Below are 21407 nucleotides of genomic sequence, written 5' to 3' on the forward strand. Positions count from 1 at the left end.
AAAAAAAAAAAAAAATCTGAGATTTTCTTTTTAAGTCACATTCTGACGGTTTTCCCTAAATCTTTATTTCTAAGTTTTCCCTGTGCCTGGCTCCAAATTGTTTTTCAACTCATGTCCGTTTCTGCTCTCCCGTGCGGATCAGAGGGTCTAAACGTTGTTTTTCTGCTCAGCTGATGGAAGAGAAGAACATCCTCGCGGAGCAGCTGCAGGCGGAAACGGAGCTGTTTGCCGAGGCGGAGGAGATGAGAGCGCGGCTGGCGTCCAAAAAGCAAGAGCTGGAGGAGATCCTGCATGACCTGGAGTCCCGGCTGGAGGAGGAGGAGGAGAGGAGCCAGGGGCTGCAGAACGAGAAGAAGAAGATGCAGTCCCACATCCAGGTGTGTTCTGGGTTATGAATAGAGATGCGGTGATCTGATATAAATATTTGTTATCGGCCCCGATATCGAAAAAAAGTCGGCGTATCTGTGACAACGTTCCCATGAGGGAAGATCTATTGACATAATGCTTTATTACTTATGTTTACATTATATTTAAAATTCCTAATTTCACTTTCTGAAACCTTTGAAAGGATTTTTGTTGCATTTTATTTTCACCTGTTGTTTTTGCTAGTTTCAGTTTATTATTTGCTGATCTACTCCTAATTGCACTCACTGAATAAATTAAAGTTGTTTTTACATGTTTGACTAAGCTCGTCAAACTATTGCTGTATTTAAATGGCGCAGAGCTGTCAAATACAGGAGCATTTCATTACATTTATGTCTGAATTTAAAAAAAAAAAAGAAATGTTTTAGCTCAACTCAACTGTTTTTCTGTATTGGATGAACCTCAGATATTTGTATCGGAAGTGAAAAAGTTGATCAGATTTTGTTCTAAGTAGCAAAATGCTTGCTAATTAAACAGCGTTTGCTGTGATTTATGTTTGCAGGACCTGGAGGAGCAGCTGGATGAGGAGGAGGCCGCGAGGCAGAAGCTTCAGCTTGAGAAAGTTACGGCTGAAGCCAAGATGAAGAAATATGAAGAGGATATTCTGCTGCTGGAGGACCAGAACTCCAAGTTCCTGAAGGTCAGAGAGACCGAGAGGCCACAGCTTAAAATAGATAAAAAAATGTTTTTAGAAATCAAAATATATTTAGACTCATTCCAAAGCTTTCTGTCTGGTTCATCAGGAGAAGAAGCTGGTTGAAGACAGAATCAATGAAATGACGTTGATGCTAGCAGAGGAGGAGGAGAAAGCCAAAAATCTGGGAAAGACGAGAAACAAGCAGGAGATGATGATGGTGGACCTGGAGGGCAAGTAGAATAATAAAGCAGAGATTAAAGAAGTTAGACTTGTTATTTCTTATTTCCTGAGCCTCTGTGCTGCTCAAATCTGCCATTTAGAGAGACTGAAGAAAGAGGAGAAAACCCGCCAGGAGCTGGAGAAGGCCAAGAGGAAGCTGGACGGAGAGACGTCCGACTTCAAGGACCAGATAGGAGAGCTGCAGTCCCAGATAGAGGAGCTCAAAGTTCAGCTGAGCAAGAAGGAGGAGGAGCAGCAGATGATGCAAACCAGGTGGGAGACGCAGAATAAATCGCAGTCTCACCATTTATTCAGCTGAACAAATAAAACAAATTGATATACACCTAAACCTTGTTAAGGTTTATGTGTGGCCAATTAGGGCTGCAATTAATGATTTTACTTATCGATTAGTTTTGATGATAAGCAACAAATAAAAAACTGGATAATTCTGCATGTTTTTCATTTAAGCCTTTTTAATGCAGTACTAGAAATACATTAAAAGATGCAAATAACTAACTGAATTTCTTTTATTAAATAGAAAAAAATATATATATATTTTTATAAGAACTCCAAAAGCATGACATGCAATAACATACCACTCCTTTAGTGCACTCTTGATCATATATCTGCACCTGAAAAGTTTCTCCCAACATCAAGGTGTGAAAAGTGAAGAGCTGAAATAAATCATCTCCTCTGTCACTCGTCCGCAGGGGAGAAGAGGAGATCAACCAGAAGAACAACGCGCTGAAGCAGATCCGGGAGCTGCAGGCCCAGCTGTCTGAGCTGCAGGAGGACCTGGAGTCGGAGAAGCAGGCCAGGAACAAGGCGGAGAAACTCAAGAGGGATCTGAGCGAGGAGCTGGAGGCGCTGAAGACAGAGCTGGAGGACACGCTGGACACGACCGCGGCGCAGCAGGAGCTCAGGTGACATCCTCCTCTGTTTTTAATTTCCACTCTCCCTAATCGTGGCGAGGGCACTTTTGAACCCGGCCTCTGCCCCGTGTAGAACCAAGCGTGAGCAGGAGGTGGCAGAGCTGAAGAAAGCAATCGACGAGGAAACGAAAAACCACGAGGCGCAGATTCAGGAGATGAGACAGAGGCACGCGACCGCCTTGGAGGAGCTGTCCGAGCAGCTGGAGCAGGCCAAGAGGGTACCGGACTGACGCCACGCTTTTATAAACGTGCGCAGTTCAGCTTAGCATTTAACATCTCTATTTTTTATGCATTTTTTATTTTTTTTTATCCAGTTCAAAGCTAACCTGGAAAAGACCAAGCAGAGCCAAGAGAGCGCCAACAAGGAGCTGGCCAACGAGGTGAAAACCTTACAGCAGGCAAAGACCGAGTCCGAGCACAAGAGGAAGAAGCTGGAGGGTCAGCTGCAGGAGTTCATGGCCCGGGTCACCGAGGGCGAGCGGGCCAAGGGCGAGCTGGCTGAACGCACACACAAGCTGCAGGTGAGGGACTCATCCAGTCCCTCTGGATGCTTCCATGGTTTATTTGTGATTGTTGCAGCTTAAAATTACTGACTTGCAGGAAATTTTTCAAAAATGTATTATTATTATTATTATTATTATTATTATTATTATTATTATTATTATTATTATTATTATTATTATTATTATTATTATTATTATTATTATTATTATTATTATGTGTCCCTTAACAGGGTCTTACAAGAAAGTTGAAATTGTTGTACTTTCTAGAAATAGCACCTGAGAAAAGTCATTGTACCTGGTGAATTGTGTATATAAAAAAAGTTATTTTTAGTCGGGTTTAACTCACACACGAGGTAAGTAACGGAAACATCTTACAAACATCTACATTATTAAACAATTATATTTACACTCATTGTGATTGTTTGATATTCTGAAACATATTCAGGATACCCAAACTATGCTTGTCCTGATCTAGTGATCCTAAATATGAAAAAAAATGTCTCATCTTTCCCAAACCGTGCTAATAAAAAAGAGGTTGTTATCTTAACAAAATGGCGGCCACAGGCTCATTGACTAACAGCAGAAGTGCAGCTGACGTAGAGTCTGATGAACAAAATCAACAACAGGCGTCAGGATTTGAGTTCATTCATGGACTTTTATACCAATCACTTAAAAATGCCTGGAACAGGAACCGGATCAAATACCTGGAATCAGATCGGGACATTCCAAGGAACAACAAAAGACGAAATATCTGGGAATATTTAGGAATATTGACATTCATGATAGACTTGGATTTGAATCCAAAATCTCATTCAACCTTTGAAGCAGTCAAATTCGTTTACACTGATCTGTTTTTGCTGCCAGTGTTCAGCTCAAGTGGCGATGGCGGATTTATTTTGAACCATTTTCAAATATTGTCCTGGCTTTTCCACAAACTGAAATAGATCTTTGTTGGGTTTTTTTTCCTATTTATTTACACGCGAGTCAAAATGCTTAAAAAAAGATCACCTGGTTCTCCACACAGACTGAACTGGACAACGTGTCGGCCTTGTTGGAAGACGCAGAGAGGAAGGGCATCAAGATGGCCAAAGATGTTTCCGGACTGGAGAGTCAGCTGCAAGACGCACAGGTAACACTCGGGACTTCAACATTACGTCTTTTTTCTTGTTTTAACTGACTAAAGTCTCGTGCACGTTCGACGCAGGAGCTCCTCCAGGAGGAAACCCGCCAGAAGCTGAACCTGAGCAGCCGCCTCCGGCAGCTGGAGGAGGAGAAAGCTGCTCTGCAGGAGCAGCAGGAGGAGGACGAGGAGGCCCGCAAGAACCTGGAGAAGCAGCTGCTGAGCGTCCAGGCTCAGGTACGGCTCGAGGTTTCTGTAGCATGTAGATGGGTTTTCTTCTGACTCTGACTGTGTGTGTGTGTGTGTGTGTGTGTGTTTGCAGCTGTCGGAGAGCAAGAAGAAGCTGGATGACGACGTCGGCACAATAGAAAACCTGGAGGAGGCGAAGAAGAAGCTCCAGAAGGACCTGGAGCTTTCCAGCCAGCGTCTGGAGGAGAAGACGATTGCTTTTGAGAAGATGGAGAAGACGAAGACTCGGCTTCAGCAGGAACTGGATGACCTCACGGTTGACTTGGATCACCAGAGGCAGATCGTCTCCAACCTGGAGAAGAAGCAGAAGAAGTTTGACCAGGTGGGAAGACGTTGAGTTATGAACCTCTGTGGGGTTTCATGCAGTGCCTTAAAAAAGTATTCAAACCCCATTGAGCCTTCTTACTTTTTCTAATCTACAGACGCTCTCCATCCAAAACCGTGAATTATTTAGCAAAGATTTTTGCCGAATGTTCAGACACAGCAAACGATGTGCAGGGTTGAAACTGACATGTCAGGCGCTGAACACACCTTCGCACAAACTTTCTTCTGGAAAATGAGCTTGAGATGCATATTTGAAATTCCACAAACCGTAAACTCAGAGTACAGTTTGCAATCCCCGATCTGATCCGCAGATGCTGGCCGAGGAGAAGAGCATCTCGGCCCGCTACGCCGAGGAGCGGGACCGCGCCGAAGCCGAGGCCAGAGAAAAGGAGACCAAAGCTCTGTCCATGACCAGAGCTCTGGACGAGGCGCTGGAGGCCAAAGAGGAGCTGGAGCGGATCAACAAGCAGCTCCGAGCCGAGATGGAGGACCTGATGAGCTCAAAGGACGACGTCGGCAAGAACGTGAGCAAAGATTTTGGAGCAAATGATGTCGTTGTTTTACCTTTATTTATTTTTTTATTCACATGGTCTTTTGGGTTGGGGGTTTCTTTGCAGGTCCACGAGCTGGAGAAGTCCAAGCGCACGCTGGAGCAGCAGCTGGAGGAGATGAAGACTCAGCTGGAGGAGCTGGAGGACGAGCTGCAGGCCACGGAGGACGCCAAGCTGCGTCTGGAGGTCAACATGCAGGCCATGAAGGCCCAGTATGAGAGAGACCTGCAGGGCCGCGACGACCAGAACGACGAGAAGAAGAGAGCTCTGGTCAAACAGGTGACGAACAAAACACACATTCATTCTGATCAAGGGGGGGAAAAAAATCCTCTTATTAACCAGGAATCCAGCTCATACCTTTACTTTGTCTCTTTCTTTTTTTGTTATTATTTTTTTACTTCCTTTTAAGTAACACTCAAACATTGACGACAGGACAGCGACCACTCTGTGTAGTTTTCTCTAAATTAAAATCTATATTTCTGGGCATCTAAAATACAAATTTTACAAAATGTTGAGTTCACCTTTCAGCGCAGACACCTGTGACGTTGTCACAAAGAAGAAGAAGAAGAGGAGTAAAGAAGTCTGCCAAAAAAAAAAAAAAAAAAAAATCTGAAATTTTGAGATTAATCTCAATAGAAATGAGAGAAAAAACTTGGGAATTTCTGAGTTTCAAAAGTCCAAAAAGTTTTATTTTTGAAAATTAAAATAATGATAATAAAAACATTTTGAACATTTCCTAGTTTTTTTTTTTCTTGCTTTTTTTTTTCTTTTCAAATTCAAAATTTTATTTTTTTTTTCCAGGAAAATTTCTGAGATTTTTCTGTCAAACTTTTGACTTTTACAAACTAAGAAATTTCCTTGTTTTTTTCCTATTATTATTCTGAGGTTTTTTCGGTTGATTTTGTTCTATCTACATTAGTCCTCATACACTGCAGAGAAACAAGAAATTAAAAACAAAATGTGACTGCTTCCCAGTTTCCTGTCTCAGAAAATAATGAAACTGGTGGTAAAAAAAAAAGAAGAAATAAAATAATAATTTCTCCATTCCTTTACCTTGTCAGACTCTCATAAACGTGGCTCATTAACCACATGAAGCCAATATTTAAACAATGACTTCAATGGCGTCGGCTGCAGGTGCGAGAAATGGAAGCCGAGTTGGAGGACGAGAGGAAGCAGAGAGCTCTGGCTGCGGCAGCGAAGAAGAAGCTGGAGATGGACCTGAAGGACATCGAGGGACACATAGAGGGCGCCAACAAGGCCCGGGACGAAGCCATTAAGCAGCTGCGCAAGTTACAGGTGACGATTTCACCCGCGTTCGATCAAACAGCGAGGGACACGTCTTCTTCATGACATTTTTGTGTCCTTCAGGCTCAAATGAAGGACTACCAGAGGGAGCTGGAGGACACCCGGGCTTCCAGAGACGACATCTTCGCCCTCTCCAAGGAGACGGAGAAGAAACTGAAGAGCCTGGAGGCCGAGATCGCCCAGCTGCACGAGGTCAGGAGTTCTCTTTGTCGTCTGCTTGTTCACTTCGTCCTCCTTTTTGTGTCACGGTGGCGGAAACAAAGTGCTGCAGAACCTCTCGTCTCGTTTTTCAGGATCTGGCTGCCTCTGAGAGGGGGCGGCGTCACGCCGAGCAAGAACGAGACGAGCTGCAGGACGAGATCTCCAACAGCACCTCTGGAAAGTAAGAGAGCGTCTGGCAAAATGAAGTTCAACAAAACGGTTGTGATTGTTGACGTTTTCAGTGGCGGTGATTATCCACACGAATTTCACTGTTGGGAGGTGAAATAGTTACGTTGCTGTAACTAGTTTCTAGTTGAAACCAGAAAAAAATAAGAGAAAACTAAATCAAAAGTCACTTTTCAGAAATAATTGTTGAATTCATCAGTATTAGTTCCACTGGCAGATTTTCTCACTGATAAAAAGACATTTTCCTTGTTTTAAGTGAAAAAATCCGCCAGAAAAAGTAGTATTTTTAAAAATCTCAGTTTTTATTTGTCTTCTTTAAATTATTTGTTTAGTTGCCTCTTTTACTTTTAATATATATACATATATATTGAGTTACATAAAATCAGAAGACAGAAAGTTGGTCTTTCATTTTATTTTATTTTATATTATTTTCATTTAGCTCTCATTTCCTGTATGTCTGGTCTGTCTCGATAAAGTTGATAACAAACAAATAAATACTTAAAAATAAAAACATTTTATTAAGAAAAGGAATAAACTCATTTATTTATAATTTCTAATATTGTATAAAAAACACCTAAATGAAAAATCTGTACAATATGCCATTTTTAAAATCAGATTAAGATTCATCAGCCAGCTCAGCTGTTAGCTGCTATCGCTAACAGTGTCAGCTGTTAGCTGCTATCGCTAACAGTATCAGCTGTTAGCTGCTATCGCTAACGGTGTCAGCTGTTAGCTGCTATCGCTAACAGTGTCAGCTGTTAGCTGCTATCACTAAAAGTGTCAGCTATTAGCTGCTATCGCTAACGGTGTCAGCTGTTAGCTGCTATCGCTAACGGTGTCAGCTGTTAGCTGCTATCGCTAACAGTATCAGCTGTTAGCTGCTATCGCTAACGGTGTCAGCTGTTAGCTGCTATCGCTAACAGTGTCAGCTGTTAGCTGCTATCACTAAAAGTGTCAGCTATTAGCTGCTATCGCTAACGGTGTCAGCTGTTAGCTGCTATCGCTAACGGTGTCAGCTGTTAGCTGCTATCGCTAAAAGTGTCAGCTGTTAGCTGCTATCGCTACAGTAACAGCTGTTAGCTGCTATCACTAACAGTAACAGCTGTTAGCTGCTATCGCTAACAGTAACAGCTGTTAGCTGCTATCATTAGTTGCAGCCCTGCATTTTTCTTATGGTCAATCATAGAAATATTTCAGTTCAAATTGACTGACTTCCTAGGACACATGTGGTGATTTTTTTTGGTTAGAAATGCAATGAAAATCAGAGGCTTCGTAAAGTGACTTTATGTGTAACTCTCCGTGCGTCAGAGCCGCCCTGATGGATGAGAAGAGGAGGCTGGAGGCCCGGATTGCCCAGCTGGAGGAGGAGCTGGAGGAGGAGCAGGGCAACATGGAGCTGCTCAACGACCGCTTCAGGAAAACAAACATGCAGGTACTCCTTACGTTACATTAAACGTGTAAGGACGCTTCATTTTCACAGCATGCCCTGCTTCTTACCTCCTCTTTTTACATTTTTCTTTTTTTCTCGCTCTGTGTCCTCGTCCTCTTCCCGTTCAGGTGGACACCCTGACCACGGAGCTGAGCGCGGAGCGCAGCGCGGCGCAGAAGAGCGAAAACGCCCGGCAGCAGTTGGAGCGCCAGAACAAGGACCTGCGTGCCAAACTGAGCGAGCTGGAGGGTTCGGTGAAGAACAGGTTCAAGGCTTCCATCGCCGCTCTGGAGGCCAAGATAGCACAGCTGGAGGAGCAGCTGGAGCAGGAAGCCAGGTGGGCGACCGCTGCAGCTCCTCCTTCTCTTTCACTGACAACTGATCTGCCCGGCTAAGATAACTCTGTGCTTCACTGAAGGGAGCGGGCGGCGGCCAATAAGATCGTCAGGAGGACGGAGAAGAAGCTGAAAGAAGTCTGCATGCAGGTGGAGGACGAGCGTCGCCATGGCGATCAATTTAAAGAGCAAGTACGTCTTGCCTCTGATGACGACGCCGATGCGATTCATCGCGGTTTCTGGCCGTCTGTCTCACTCGTTTGTTCTTCTACTTCCCTGGGTGAAGCTGGAGAAGGCCAACTCCCGCATGAAGCAGCTGAAGCGGCAGCTGGAGGAGGCGGAGGAGGAGGCCACCCGGGCCAACGCCTCGCGCAGGAAGCTGCAGAGGGAGCTGGACGACGCCACAGAGGCCAGCGAGGGCCTCAGCCGCGAGGTTCACACCCTCAAGAACCGGCTCAGGTGCAGGATCTGTTTGTGTCTGCAGAGCTGCTTCTGGATGCATTGGTGCAAAAATGTGCAGCCAGAGAAACGTTGTTACAGAGAAACCTTAGACTTTACCCTGGCAGGTCCACGGTTTGGAGTCTAAAACCGAGTTAAGTAATTGAAAACAGTCACTTGATACTCCCAGGGGCCCAACGCAGTATAGAAAGGTCTGGACAAGTATGGAAAATAGAAAGTTGAGAATGGAATATAATTAAATATTGCAGACTTTATGTCTTATTCCATGATAATCTGAATTTCAAAAATCAGTTTAAAAAAAAAATATATATATATTATTAACTTTTATGTTTTCTTGTCCAACTCATTAATCGTTTAGATTTTTGACACTATTGGATAAACACACACCCACTGAAAATATTTAAAAGGATCATTCCACTGTTTTATTTTGGATCAAAATTGGTTCATTTCCTCTTTGTCAGCTTTCATCTGTATTCAGCAGGTCAAATACTGAAAAATCTCAATCATATATTAGAAATGTTTTTCTACTACATCTAAAATAACAGCTCCCTCTGGTAGCTGCTTACTAATTCATTAATCAACAGCCTGTTTGATGCTATTTGAATTTAATGAAAATCAGAGAGTTAAGTCAATGCAGAAAAAGTCCTGTAATCCCTCAAAACGTCTAACTCTGTCAGATTGTCTGGAACCATTTTTCTCTTCATATTTTGTAGCTGTTAGATTACAAATAAAGCTCCTTATAATGGAGCTAAATGTTGGACAGAGGTTCCCGTTGCTATAAATAAAAGCTGTGATTTTACAACTGATGATTCTGTCACAGAGATTACACTTTAGAGCTCATGTAAAGTCTCTAAAAAAACTCTGTGCACTGTGGTGTTCCTGAGGTAGACTTCCTGTTTCCTCACTTTTGAAGTCAGAGAAGAAGAAAGCAAAGAGGTTGTTCCACAGACGTTACTTCTGACGGTTTTTGGGGGGTTTTGAATGTGAAACAGAAATATGTTCCTGTTGGTGTTAGAGGAAGTTTGAAACACAGAGATATTTAACATTTAAAGAGACACGAGTACCAAAGCTGCACCAACCACCAACACAGGAAACAGAAGCAGCAGCAATACGTCAATGTCTCAATGATTCAGCTAAAGTAATATGTCACCTGAAAAAGTTGCTCCTTTTTTCTCTGTACACCAATTGATTGATCTAAAATCTAATATGGTTTAGATTCATGGAAAATATGACATGCAGACAAATACAAACTCAAATGAGAGAGTTGGGATGCTGAACAGTTTTGAGCTCTCAGTTGACTCTGACTCTCCACAAAGTAGTTCAGAGGAAATCATCCGCACCACGGCCAGTTTCTGGTGTAATTTTCTCCCATGATAAAAACAGCAAAAAAGAAGAAGTAGGGTAAAATATTAACCTTTTTTTGTTTTTTAAATCCTTCTGGCTCCATGTGTTCACCTCCACCTGGTCTCCTCCTCCCACAGACGCGGCGGGCCCATCACCTTCTCCACCAGCCGCTCCGGCCGACGCGCCCTGCAGGTGGAGGGAACCTCGCTGGACCTCCTGTCGGACGACGAGCTGGAAAACAAGATCACCGACAACAACGCCAACGAGACCCCGGCCCCCCAGCAGGAGTAGATGCATACACATCACTAAACCTGCAGCAATCACTCAGACTTTAACTGCTCCAACGGGGAACCCTCCGATTCCTTCATCTCTTCTGTTTTACTGATTTTTTTTTTTTCGTTTTTAAAAAAATATTTGTCTAATTATTTCCCATGTAATTTTTAGTCAGAAGCCCTTATCAGATTAACCTTTAGTAGACACCAGCAGCTGGACCCCCAACAGTCCGTTAGCAAGGCATTGCCTGTGTTTAGTTACAGAGCTGTAGGCAGAAGTTTAGAAATAGGAAAAGCCAACTTTTGTTCATAGAGTTGGTGATAAATATTGTCTGCTGGTCCAGCGGTTAGCTGGTCATTAATTGTGCCAACAGCACAGGAAAATGATCAGATCAGAAAGGAGCCGTTTGTGTTCCAGTGTCTGTGCAAAGGTATTCGGAAAAACACTTTGAATTTTTCCACATTCTGTCAAATTAAAACTGCAAACTTCTGTGTATTTTGTTGGGATTTTATGTGATGACAACACGAAGAGCGCCTCCTCTCCTCTGAAGGGAACTGATTTATCTCTCCTGGCTCAGAGGTTTGTAGATTTACTTTGCTGCAGTTACAGCTTCGGGTCTTTTAGGTTTGTCTCCGTTAGCTCTGAGTTTTTGCTTGTTCTTTTAGCTTTGAGAACGTCTGGATTTACTCAATATAAAGTTTGGACTGGAACAGTTTAACATGCTTTGAGCTGAAACCCGCGGCTCCAGAGAAACATGTGGCTCTCGCAAAACCAAAACAGAAATGTTTTTGATTATGGATTCATCAAGAAAGGGAGACTTTTTCCCATAAGTTCATCTGCGAAATCTGCTTTTAGTGCCTGCAACAGGGTTTCAAAAGCAACTAGCTTCAAACTCTGCTTCATACGTTTTCCATATTTCTAGAAAAGCCTCCCCTCATTCTACAATTTTTTTTTAACTTTAGTTCTAAACTCTGAAAATCAAAATAAAATTGTTTTATTTCATTAGCTTTCAACATTTTATGTGGAACAAGTTTAGAAACTGTTTTATTTTGCAAACCGGCTCTTTAAATTTTAAAGAAGAAAACAATCTATACGGCATGATGCTGCCATCACCTCGTCTCCCCATCGTTACTCCTGGGTTATCAGACTAATGGGGGCTGTAAAATTTACATTTTTATTTCTAAATTGGAAAAAACAAGGGACACTTTTTCTTCCAGTTCACCAATAATTTTTGATCCATCACACAAAATCCCAATAAAATGAATTTTGTGGTTTTGAAGGTGAGAAAATGTGACGTAAACCTTTGTGAGACGTAAACAAACACCATCGCGAGTTTCTTTTTCTTTGTCACTGCTTGACGTCTTGTGGACTAGCTTAATTCTCAGCTGAGTTGTGATCGAGTCGTGCTTCGTCTGCCCTCGGTGAGGATCGCTCGCTCCCACGTGGATATTGAACTGTGACTGTGTGCTGCCTCAGTGCTCCAGCTCTTTGCTCCTGCAGCGTCGACTCAGACCTGTTCAGCATCGGCGCTAAAAACAGCAACTACGTCCATGTTATCTTTCTTCTTCTGTGCCTTTTTCATATTCCTGAAGCTGCACATCCATTTGTACCACATATATAGTTCATATATTGAACCATGTATAATGTCATGAAGGTATTTTCTTAAAAAATATCATAAATTTGCATATTTAATGAAATATTAGTTGCAACCCAGTGAATGTCTTCCTTCGGTGTTGGATGTTATTAATGATTCGTCGGTAGTGTGGGCATCTCTGTAGGTGGGTGCTACAGTATGACTTTTCTTATTGACAGCTTTTGTACTTTTTGAGTTCTTGACAAATGAAGACAATCCAATAGATATCAGCTGTATTTATATCTCTGCTATCGTTTACAATACAGACATTCATATTCTGAGCTGCTCAGTGTAACACACTGGTGAGGAGTACCTGGAGAGCACCGACACATCCACAGAGAGAACATGCAAACTCAGGCTGGGATTTGATATTTATCTATGTACATGATTTTAATTTTTTCTTTTTTATCCTTTAGTTGTGCCACCCTAAAAGTTTCTCTGGCCATCTGGCCACTGAATTCAAACGCAGTATCTTCTTGCTGCGAGGCAACATGGCTACCAACTGTCCCACCGTTCAATACAGAAAAAAAATATGTGAACATATCCCACCTGAACTAGAGTTTAAATCACCATTTTAAATGAGTAAATATTAGTTGTCTGAGCTCAGGTGGGTCCTCTCTGTCCTCTCTGTGTTTGGCTGGTAGTAGGACGAACCAGGAAGTAACAATAAGTTAAAGAGCACACTTCAGAAACACAAAGCCTTATTTAAAATTGAGAGCCAGATCACGTTGGTGGTCAAATGAGACATCCTGAATTTGTGTCAGTGTTGCTATGCCAACATGCTTTCAGTCCAAAACGTTCATCTGTTGTTTTGTTTTTTTACTTTGTTTGCATTATTTAGACTGAGAGTTGAGATGTTAAGAAAGAGAGGATTTAAGTGATCAATCATGATTTCTCAAAAACCTCTTATTAGTTTACATTCACTTATTAATCATGTTGCACCTCTAATTTTTCTTAGATTTAGGGTTACAATACGTAGGCTGTCATTGCAAGCATATCTTAGCCATCTAAGGTCACGTTTGACATCTTATTTAAAAAAAAAAACTAAGGAGTAATTTTGACATTTTTAACTCAAAATGCTTCCTGGTCTCTGGTTATTATCTTCACTGAATTAAATTCACAGTCAGTTTTCTAAAACACTGTTCAAGGATTTGCATTTAAGCAACTGGTGGCATTATCGTTTTTAAAGTATTTTCAAATGTCATCAGTAGATACATGGACTTATTTTCTTATTTTTAGTGCAGAGTGCAGCTCACATGCTGCACTGGAACCATTCAAAAAGTGAAGGTTTAACGTAAACGTCGCAGGGCTCAGTGGTGGTTGTAGAGTTCCTGGTGTCTGGACAAACAGCTTGAAATGACGGGACACAGAGGGACACGTCTCGTCTTCCTGTGGCAGACGGCTACAATCTTCAACCAAAGACCAACAGCAGCAAAAGCCTCCATGGACTTGGTGGATTAGAAGGATGCAGACACTCTTCAACATGAAGTTCACTCTTTAAGGTAGAGGAGTAACTCTTCATGAAATACATGCATGTCACAGTGAACCTCATCAGTTAGCTTTTCATCACCAGACATTATGAATACTCCTGAAAAATATCAGTAAGTAATTCAGATGTTTATGCAAATGTCATGTCACAATTATGGGGAAACATTATGTTTGTGTCACCTTGGTACCAACAGCTTCCATCAGTCGTTTACAAAAACTGATAATTTCACATTACTGGAGGTATTTTGGCCCACTCCACATTGCAGACCAGTTTTAATTCAACCTGTTGAAGGTGGTTCCTCACTGTTTTGAATGGAGTCCATTGTATGACTAGGCCAGGTTAAAACCTAAATTTTGCTGTATTTACCCATTTGCCCTTGACTTTCAGTGCACAAACTAATGGCTGGACATTTTCCCTCAGCATTTCCTGCAAGACAGAAAAATTCATGGTTGGTTGCATCAATTTTGGCTAATCTTCCATCCCCTAAAGCCAAAAAACAAGTTCACGCAATGAAAACTGGCCTTAACCGAGCCGAGTGATCCCTGCCGTGCTGTAGCTCTCGTCCTGGGAGCTGCTGACTGGCTCGCCAATATTGTAAATTTGATAAGCAACTCATTCCTGAGAAGTCAGTGTTCCATGTTTTCTCCACTGAAATGCGTTGTGTTGCTTTTTGACATATTTCAGCCTACTTCATGTTATCAGAGGGGTTCTGTTTAATCACTTTCTTAGGGCTGACAGTAATCAGCCCTGGGTGTGGTTAGTGAAACAGAAATTTACTTTCCAAGAAACTTTGAATAAGCACTATTACAAATGCATAGCTGTTTCTTCTTTTATAAGTCATTATTTGAAATAATGTGAAAAGGTGTGACTGTAATGCCCAATCTTGTCCAAAAGATGGCGCCGTTTTTTTTCTCCTGAGTCATTATAAAAAGACCTCAAACTATCAACAATTGAGCAACAGAACTTCCTTTATAAATCAAGCCTGTAAGTGCATCATCATAGATCAGAGTCTGATTGCATTTATTTTCTGCATACAACACTCGCTCTATGAATTTGAATAAAATGTTAATTTTCTGAAAAACAATTTCAACAATAGTCTTTGTTGTTTCAGTCTGCTGTGGCCAGAGGTTGAATAAAAATTCTGAAACTGAACTTATTTAAATCTCCAAGGTGGGTTTTATTTTGAAGTTCACATTATGGAACTTTTTATGGACAAATATTATTGAGACTGCTTTCCCATTGCCCTCCTCAGTTGCATACACACAGTGTATGCAACGCATAGGGGCGTTGCACTAGAGAGGGGCGCAAAAACAATGTGGGATTTTTTTTCTTCTTCTAGTCAGTATTTTATGTACTTAACAGCTGTTTGTGTATGAAATGATCAATAACAGAGGAACAGCACTGATTAGGCGCCCCTCCCCTCCTGTCAGCCGCTCTCTCCTTCCATACAAATAGCTTGGCGCGTTTTTTTTCTTTTCTTTTAAATTTGTAGTAACGCCTCGACAACAGGGAGCTAAAGATGGGGCGCAGAAAAAAACTCCGGGGCACAAAACAGAAAACGGAAGAGGGGGAAAGATAAAGATGTTGGAGAGACAAAGAAAAGCCTTTCAAAGTGGTTGAAAACAGTAGGTAAGTAATGTCAGTGTATCAACAAGAGAGATGTAAAGATTCAGGTTAGCTTAAGCTGGCCTAAAACGACAGGTGGTTGTTGTTGTCCAATACGGGACGCGATTTATTCCGTATTGTAATAAATGTCTGGTAGACACACCTAACACACACATCTCAACAATAAGTGTAATAATAATGACCAAAACAAAACACGGGAAATATTAGGGTCAGCTAAATTGTCGTTGCGGGACCTAAACAGGACCCCACCAACTGCCGCTGTTGTCATGGTTACCTAGAGACAGACATTAGCAGCTGCTATCAACCAGTGTCTTTAAAATGTCCACCCGACACTACACCTTATGTTTAGTTTTTATTCAAGTACATTTTTGTTAATGAAGACTGAGAATCCATTTTATTTTTGTTTTTGTTTATCAGTTCCAGTGTTAAGTGTTCTTTTGAAAATAAAGTGTATCTATCTTTGGCAGGAAATCACACGCATTATTACGTCATTTCCATTAAATCAGTGTAAAAAGGTCTTCAAACTGAGCCAAGAGGGGGGAACAAATGCTCTTCCTGTTAGAAAACCAACTCAGCCAAACACATTTTCAATTTTTCTTAAAATTAGCAAGCTCCAAAACCAATTTAAACCAGGAAAACCCAGAAACCATGACACTGTGGTTTACAGGGGGGCTGAAGAGGAGCACAGTGAGCTAAATCTAAACCATATGGGACAATTCACGAACTACTGGAAATTCCTGACTATTTTTTTTTTTTTTTGTACATTTTTTTTTTGTCTTGCTATTCGGCATAAAAGCATCCAAGTAGCTGCTGGCTTCTGTAGGGAATCAGTGGTGATGTTTTGTCTCACAGAAGGACAACTGATAAATTTGCCTTGCTTTGGCCGAGTCGGAGTCTCGGAGGCGATGGCCCACATTCTATTCGTGGAAAACGAGCCACTAAATGGGTCGACGTCACAGAGGAGCTGCAGCTCCACTGGAATTAGATCATGGGGACAAACGTGTGTTAAAAACAGAAGAAACTTTAACCGTGAACATTTCAATCCTGTCTCACTCAGATTCAGTCCTATCTTAGAATGATAGAAATTATGCTAAACACATAAAAACACATTGTTTTTATTTAGGTTAGAGAAAAGGAGGTTGAATATAAATGTGATTTGCGGTGACAAGTTTTCCAAGGTCATGCATCCAGAATTACACTGAAAAAGATTTGTGATTTTCCAGTCATTGTACAACAATTTTAAAAATCCCGTCTGCTGTCAGAAGACTGCCCTATTTTTGTTAACTGGAAATATTTGGATGATAATAAAGAGAAGGAACAATCCACAGTTTTCTCTTTCATTTTGTGACAGTCTTGTGATTTTTGTTTGTGCTCTGAACTAAACAAGCCAGCAGAAGAGAGTAAAAGACAAACGGACTCAGTGGTTATAGAAGAGGTCACTCTGTAGCGAAGTAGATATATATATATATATATATATATATATATATATATATATATATATATATATATATACAATAACACGTTACAGGTTATTGTTTATATCCGCTGGAGGGCAAAAGGACGATTCTTCCACCAACAATTCTGTTACAAAATGAAACCTGGAGATAAAGGTATTTTTAATTCAGTGCAGTGCGAAACAGCAAACGGAAGATAAAACAGAAAAACTGTGTAAAAACAACTCAAAGTCACTCGTATTCTTACGGAGCCCCCTAGGATGCCCCCTAAGAACGGCGGCCACCGGAAGACAGACTTACAGTATTCAACTATGACGCATAACTGATCAGTACAGTTCTGCGAGGGAACGCAAAAGAAAAAAAATTCCCCATGTCCCCTAGGGGGCTCCATACTGTCCATCTACTCTCTAATGTGCACAAAATCTTTTTGTACTGTGGGAGGAAGACGGAGTACCCAGAGAGAAGCCATTCATTAACATGATGAACCTGCAAACCTGCCGTATTAAAAATCAGCAGCGTGACAGAAGGAACAGGCTGTGACTCAAAATAAGATGCAGCATCAATTTTTATCCTGACGTCTGCGCTGACGTTTGGTCATTTTAGCACAACGTCTTTTTTCTTCATTACAAAGGTCACAGCCAGGTAAAACTGGATGTCCTGGGGCATTAGTGTATTTGCAATGTCTCATCATACGTTGAAGCTCACCAGTGGTTAAATTTTGGGGCTGAACTATCTGCTTTTCAGAGCGAACTTCCCCAGCTGGAGAAGTTTGCTCTTCAGTAAAACTACAAGAATTGTACTTTTCAATAGAGGTCTCTTTGGAGCTACTGTCCTCTGAAAACTCACTACAAACTTCTGCTGCATCTTGTCTTGCTGTAGAATCCAGGGATTCCCAGCTGGAGAAGAGACGGTGCACTCGTTCTGAGAGCTAACATTTTTCTCACAGAAACCTTCTCCAGCCGAAGGTCTGAAAAGATATTCATCGAACACATCGTACTGTGTGCACTCGTCCTGATAATTATCGGTCTCAAATTTGAAACAAAACAACTCAAAGTCACTCGTATTCTTCTATTTGAGGCCTACAAAATCTTTTTTTACTTTGGGAGAAAGCCGGAGTACCCGGAGAGAACCCATTCATTAACATGGAGAACTAAACCTGCCGTACTAAAAATCAGCAGCGTCACAAAAGTAAGTAAAGGCTGTGACCTAAAATAAGATGCAGCATCTTTTTTTATCCTGACGTCTACGCTGACTTTTCGTCATTTGAGCGCAACGTCTTTTATCCTCGTCGCAGAGGTCACAGCCTGGTAACATTGGCGCATTGGTGTATTTAAAATTTTTTTGCTAGACGCTGAAGCTCACCAGTGGTTAAATTATGGTGCTTAACTGTCGCCTTATGAGAGCAAACTTCCCCAGCTGGAGAAGTTTGCTCTTCAGTAACACTAGAAGAATCAAACACTTCTATAGAGGTCTCTTCAAAGCTACTGTCCTCTGAAACCTCACTACAATCTACTGCTGCATCTTCTCCAGCTGGAGAATCCAGGGCATCCTCCTCTGGATTCCCAGCTGGAGGAGAGACGGTGCACTTGTTCTGAGAGCTGATGTCCTCAGAGTGACCTTCTCCAGCTGGAGAAGGTCTGAAAAGATATTCATCAAACTCGTTGTATTTGGTGCACTCTTCCCGATAATTACTGGTTTCAAATTTGACACCAGGAAGCAGATGGTTAACTACCTTCCTCACTCCGGTGGTGATCAAATACCCCGTAGCAAAACTCAATGGGAAGAAAAACGTTGCTAAAACTTTCTCCATGCTGAAAATTGCTGTAAAACACTAAGTTATCTGTTAAGGAGCTGCTAGTCTAATGCCTGATGTTTAGAGATGAAAGCATTCATGACTCTAGATGTCATGGCAACAATGACCTCACTGTAGTTCTGGGGGAATGTCCTGCTTCTGGTCATTGCTATGGAAACGGTCAGGTCAGTCCTTCATGACTCAAACTATTAACCCTTTGCAATTGAGTCACTTAATCATTGGAGGCGAATGATTAATCATGACGGATGTTGGCAGTTTATATTTCATGAGTCTGGAGATTAAAACGTATTTAATAGTTAAATATTAAGTTTAGATTGACAATGGTTTATTAAAACCATTAAGTTAAGTAGGTTTTTCATCATTCTATCAGGCTTAAAACTTTGAATCATACTTGACTTAAAAAGATCTTAAAAGTCAAATTAAGTGTAACTTACAGGCATTTGCTGCTGCTGTTGCTGTAAAATGTGACAAGAAATGTCACATTTAACTTCCTACCTAAATAAACCCTACATTTATTTTTACCATTCACAATTATTGGTGTAAAAAGTCTTAAAATAAACTTATGAATCTTTTTTTCTAAGCCCTATTTACAGACAGCATCTTGAGATCACAAAGACTAAAACAACTAGCAGATAAAAGACCTTTCTTTCCTGCCATCACACATGTAAATGTAAATATTTTTGATGAACTCTACTGACATTTTGAGAGGATCATGTGGAAAAGCACTTCAGTCACATTGGAAACTATGGCGATGCGGTGGGACTAATCGCTTCTTTTTCATCTCGTTTAAATTTCTATGATTTTTTGTTTTATCACGAAACTGAAGAGAAGATTTGAAATTTTAATACTATTACTGTTAAATGGATCAGAAATGTCATATTTTCCTGCACTTTTTTTTTTTTTTTCATTATTCTTACTTTTTCTTACATTATATTATTGACCAGTTCTCAAAACTATTGCATAAAACCAGTTTTGGTTAAATGATTTAATGTTTTGGATATCATGTAACTGAAAAGCTTTTTCACTTTGATTTTTTTTTTAGGTGACTGCGGGCTGGTCAGCTTTGCACCTCAACTCTTTGCTTTGCTAAAGCATTTATTTACCTTTGAAATTTTATAACCACAGACATATGTGGTTATAAACATATAACCACATAAGGTTATATGTGGTTATATATAATTGTGGTTATATATGTGGCGTTGTGGTAATTGGTAATTACCACAACGTAATTGTGGTATAGTGCATGATTGTGGCGCGGTGATGCATCATTTTATTAGAAGTCATCAGTGAACACAGGAAGCAAGTTGTAGAGACGTTAAATAGAATAAGATTCTAAAACAGTGTCATGAGCGTCGAACATCTCAGAGGGCTGCATTTCAGTGAACGTCTTAAAACAAAAGCAGTACGGCCCAACTACCGAGACATGGTCACACACACACAAACCGGACCAGGAGAGAGTCAGTCGGAGAAACTCGGAAGAAACTTGCTGACAGGAGTTTTTCAGAAGCGTTCCTAAGCTGATGCAGCAAGTTTCTCCGAAGGGGTTTTTATTCAGGTGTTTTACTGGCAGGAACCAAAAACCCTGCAGGCTGGAAAGTAGCCAGGAAAACCCAGAGCCGGATCTGGGTCAGTGCTTTCACCTGACAACAACAGAAACCTCTTTACATGTGAGCATCGAAACTGTTATCCAAACAACAGCAGGTATGTAAAGGGCTTTTGCAAATCCGGTCCAGATAAGCAGTATAGGCCTTGTAACAACAAAGAGCTTATTTCGGTAATCTCTCTCATCTTCACAGCTTCGTGAAGGCTAAAAATAAATCTCTGTTACAGGAATCAGACCCCGCCCTGCTGGTGGCAGTCTTGTTTATCGTAAGTTTGATATTTCAGTTTACAGTAACGGCAGAAACAAACACCTACCGGCATCCGTGGCCGTGTGCCCACTCTTCAAAATGGGAAGGCTATCAAGCTATTCAAGGAAGGCAGATGTTGAAAGAAAATACCAACTTCCCTATTGGATGGATATCAAAGTCTGGAGCAGTAATTAAAACATTTGAAACATCTGGAGCGATGACTGTAGCTGACTTGGGTTTTCTTTGGGCCGCCATGTTTCCGTACCACCGCCAGATGCTACCTAAGAAGGAAAAGGCTTTTTTTCGGTCTGTCCATCTCAAGCACAGACATGCTAATGATGATAAACACTGAAACCTTTGGGCTTTGTGAGACGACGAGTCAGCTTTCTAGCAACAGAGGTTAGACACACTGAAAAGCATCTCAAGGTGAGTGTGGTGGATCTACTGGGGCCTGGAAACATTTTTCTTTTAGCGCCCGGCGTCATGACGTCTTTCAAACGCTGCGCCTTCACATTTTAAAACAAGAATCTGGCGAACTCCACCACTAGACGTTCGTCACCAGCGTTTCGTCAGTCACTGATACTGGGTCGTCATTTTTTCCAAATGCAAAACTTTCCGTTCCGTTAATGTCGAAAAAGCACAATCTCACAATTGCAGTGTGTCTATTAAATAAGAAACTCAATAAGGAACCACACAAGTCATTCTAAGCATTCTGAGACACGGTTCTCCAACTACTTCCCGTTCATCTTTGTGGTTTGTTCCCGTGGCAACGTCGAGTTCAAATGCCACACAGTTGGAAGTTGTTGTATCTCCATCAGAGATCCTGGTCTTGCAGGTTTTGCATGTTTCACTCCGTTTTTAGTTGGATATTTCATTATTGATGTACCCAAAAGAAATAACTCACAGGACCAGATCTGCTCTGAGCGTTTTTTTCGTCTCTTGTTTTTCCCCCCCCCATTCGGTTCATTTGATTGGTTGTGCTGCAGCTTACGCACACTCATTATGCAGCATATGGAAAAACATTAATATAGAATGAGTGAATTAATGGGGCC

General features: G+C 41.3%; 1 protein-coding gene across 4 annotated transcripts in view; it reads left to right on the forward strand.

Moving 5' to 3' along the window:
* Positions 1-12199, forward strand: part of LOC122822120 (myosin-10) — a 74824-nt gene extending 62625 nt beyond the window's left edge. For all 4 annotated transcript variants that reach the window (XM_044100545.1, XM_044100542.1, XM_044100543.1 and 1 more), the window contains 20 exons: positions 171-377; positions 926-1063; positions 1167-1290; positions 1381-1552; positions 1990-2202; positions 2285-2429; positions 2526-2732; positions 3739-3843; positions 3919-4071; positions 4157-4405; positions 4719-4931; positions 5025-5237; positions 6093-6254; positions 6327-6455; positions 6557-6645; positions 7959-8082; positions 8208-8416; positions 8498-8606; positions 8701-8873; positions 10355-12199. In XM_044100545.1, coding sequence (XP_043956480.1) covers positions 171-377; positions 926-1063; positions 1167-1290; positions 1381-1552; positions 1990-2202; positions 2285-2429; positions 2526-2732; positions 3739-3843; positions 3919-4071; positions 4157-4405; positions 4719-4931; positions 5025-5237; positions 6093-6254; positions 6327-6455; positions 6557-6645; positions 7959-8082; positions 8208-8416; positions 8498-8606; positions 8701-8873; positions 10355-10508 — 3288 coding nt within the window. In that variant the 3' untranslated portion in view covers positions 10509-12199. The remainder of the gene's footprint in view (positions 1-170; positions 378-925; positions 1064-1166; positions 1291-1380; positions 1553-1989; positions 2203-2284; positions 2430-2525; positions 2733-3738; positions 3844-3918; positions 4072-4156; positions 4406-4718; positions 4932-5024; positions 5238-6092; positions 6255-6326; positions 6456-6556; positions 6646-7958; positions 8083-8207; positions 8417-8497; positions 8607-8700; positions 8874-10354) is intronic.
* Positions 12200-21407: the final 9208 nt, after the last annotated feature.

The sequence above is a fragment of the Gambusia affinis genome, linkage group LG19, assembly GCF_019740435.1.
Source record: "Gambusia affinis linkage group LG19, SWU_Gaff_1.0, whole genome shotgun sequence".
Classification (NCBI taxonomy): Eukaryota; Metazoa; Chordata; class Actinopteri; order Cyprinodontiformes; family Poeciliidae; genus Gambusia; species Gambusia affinis.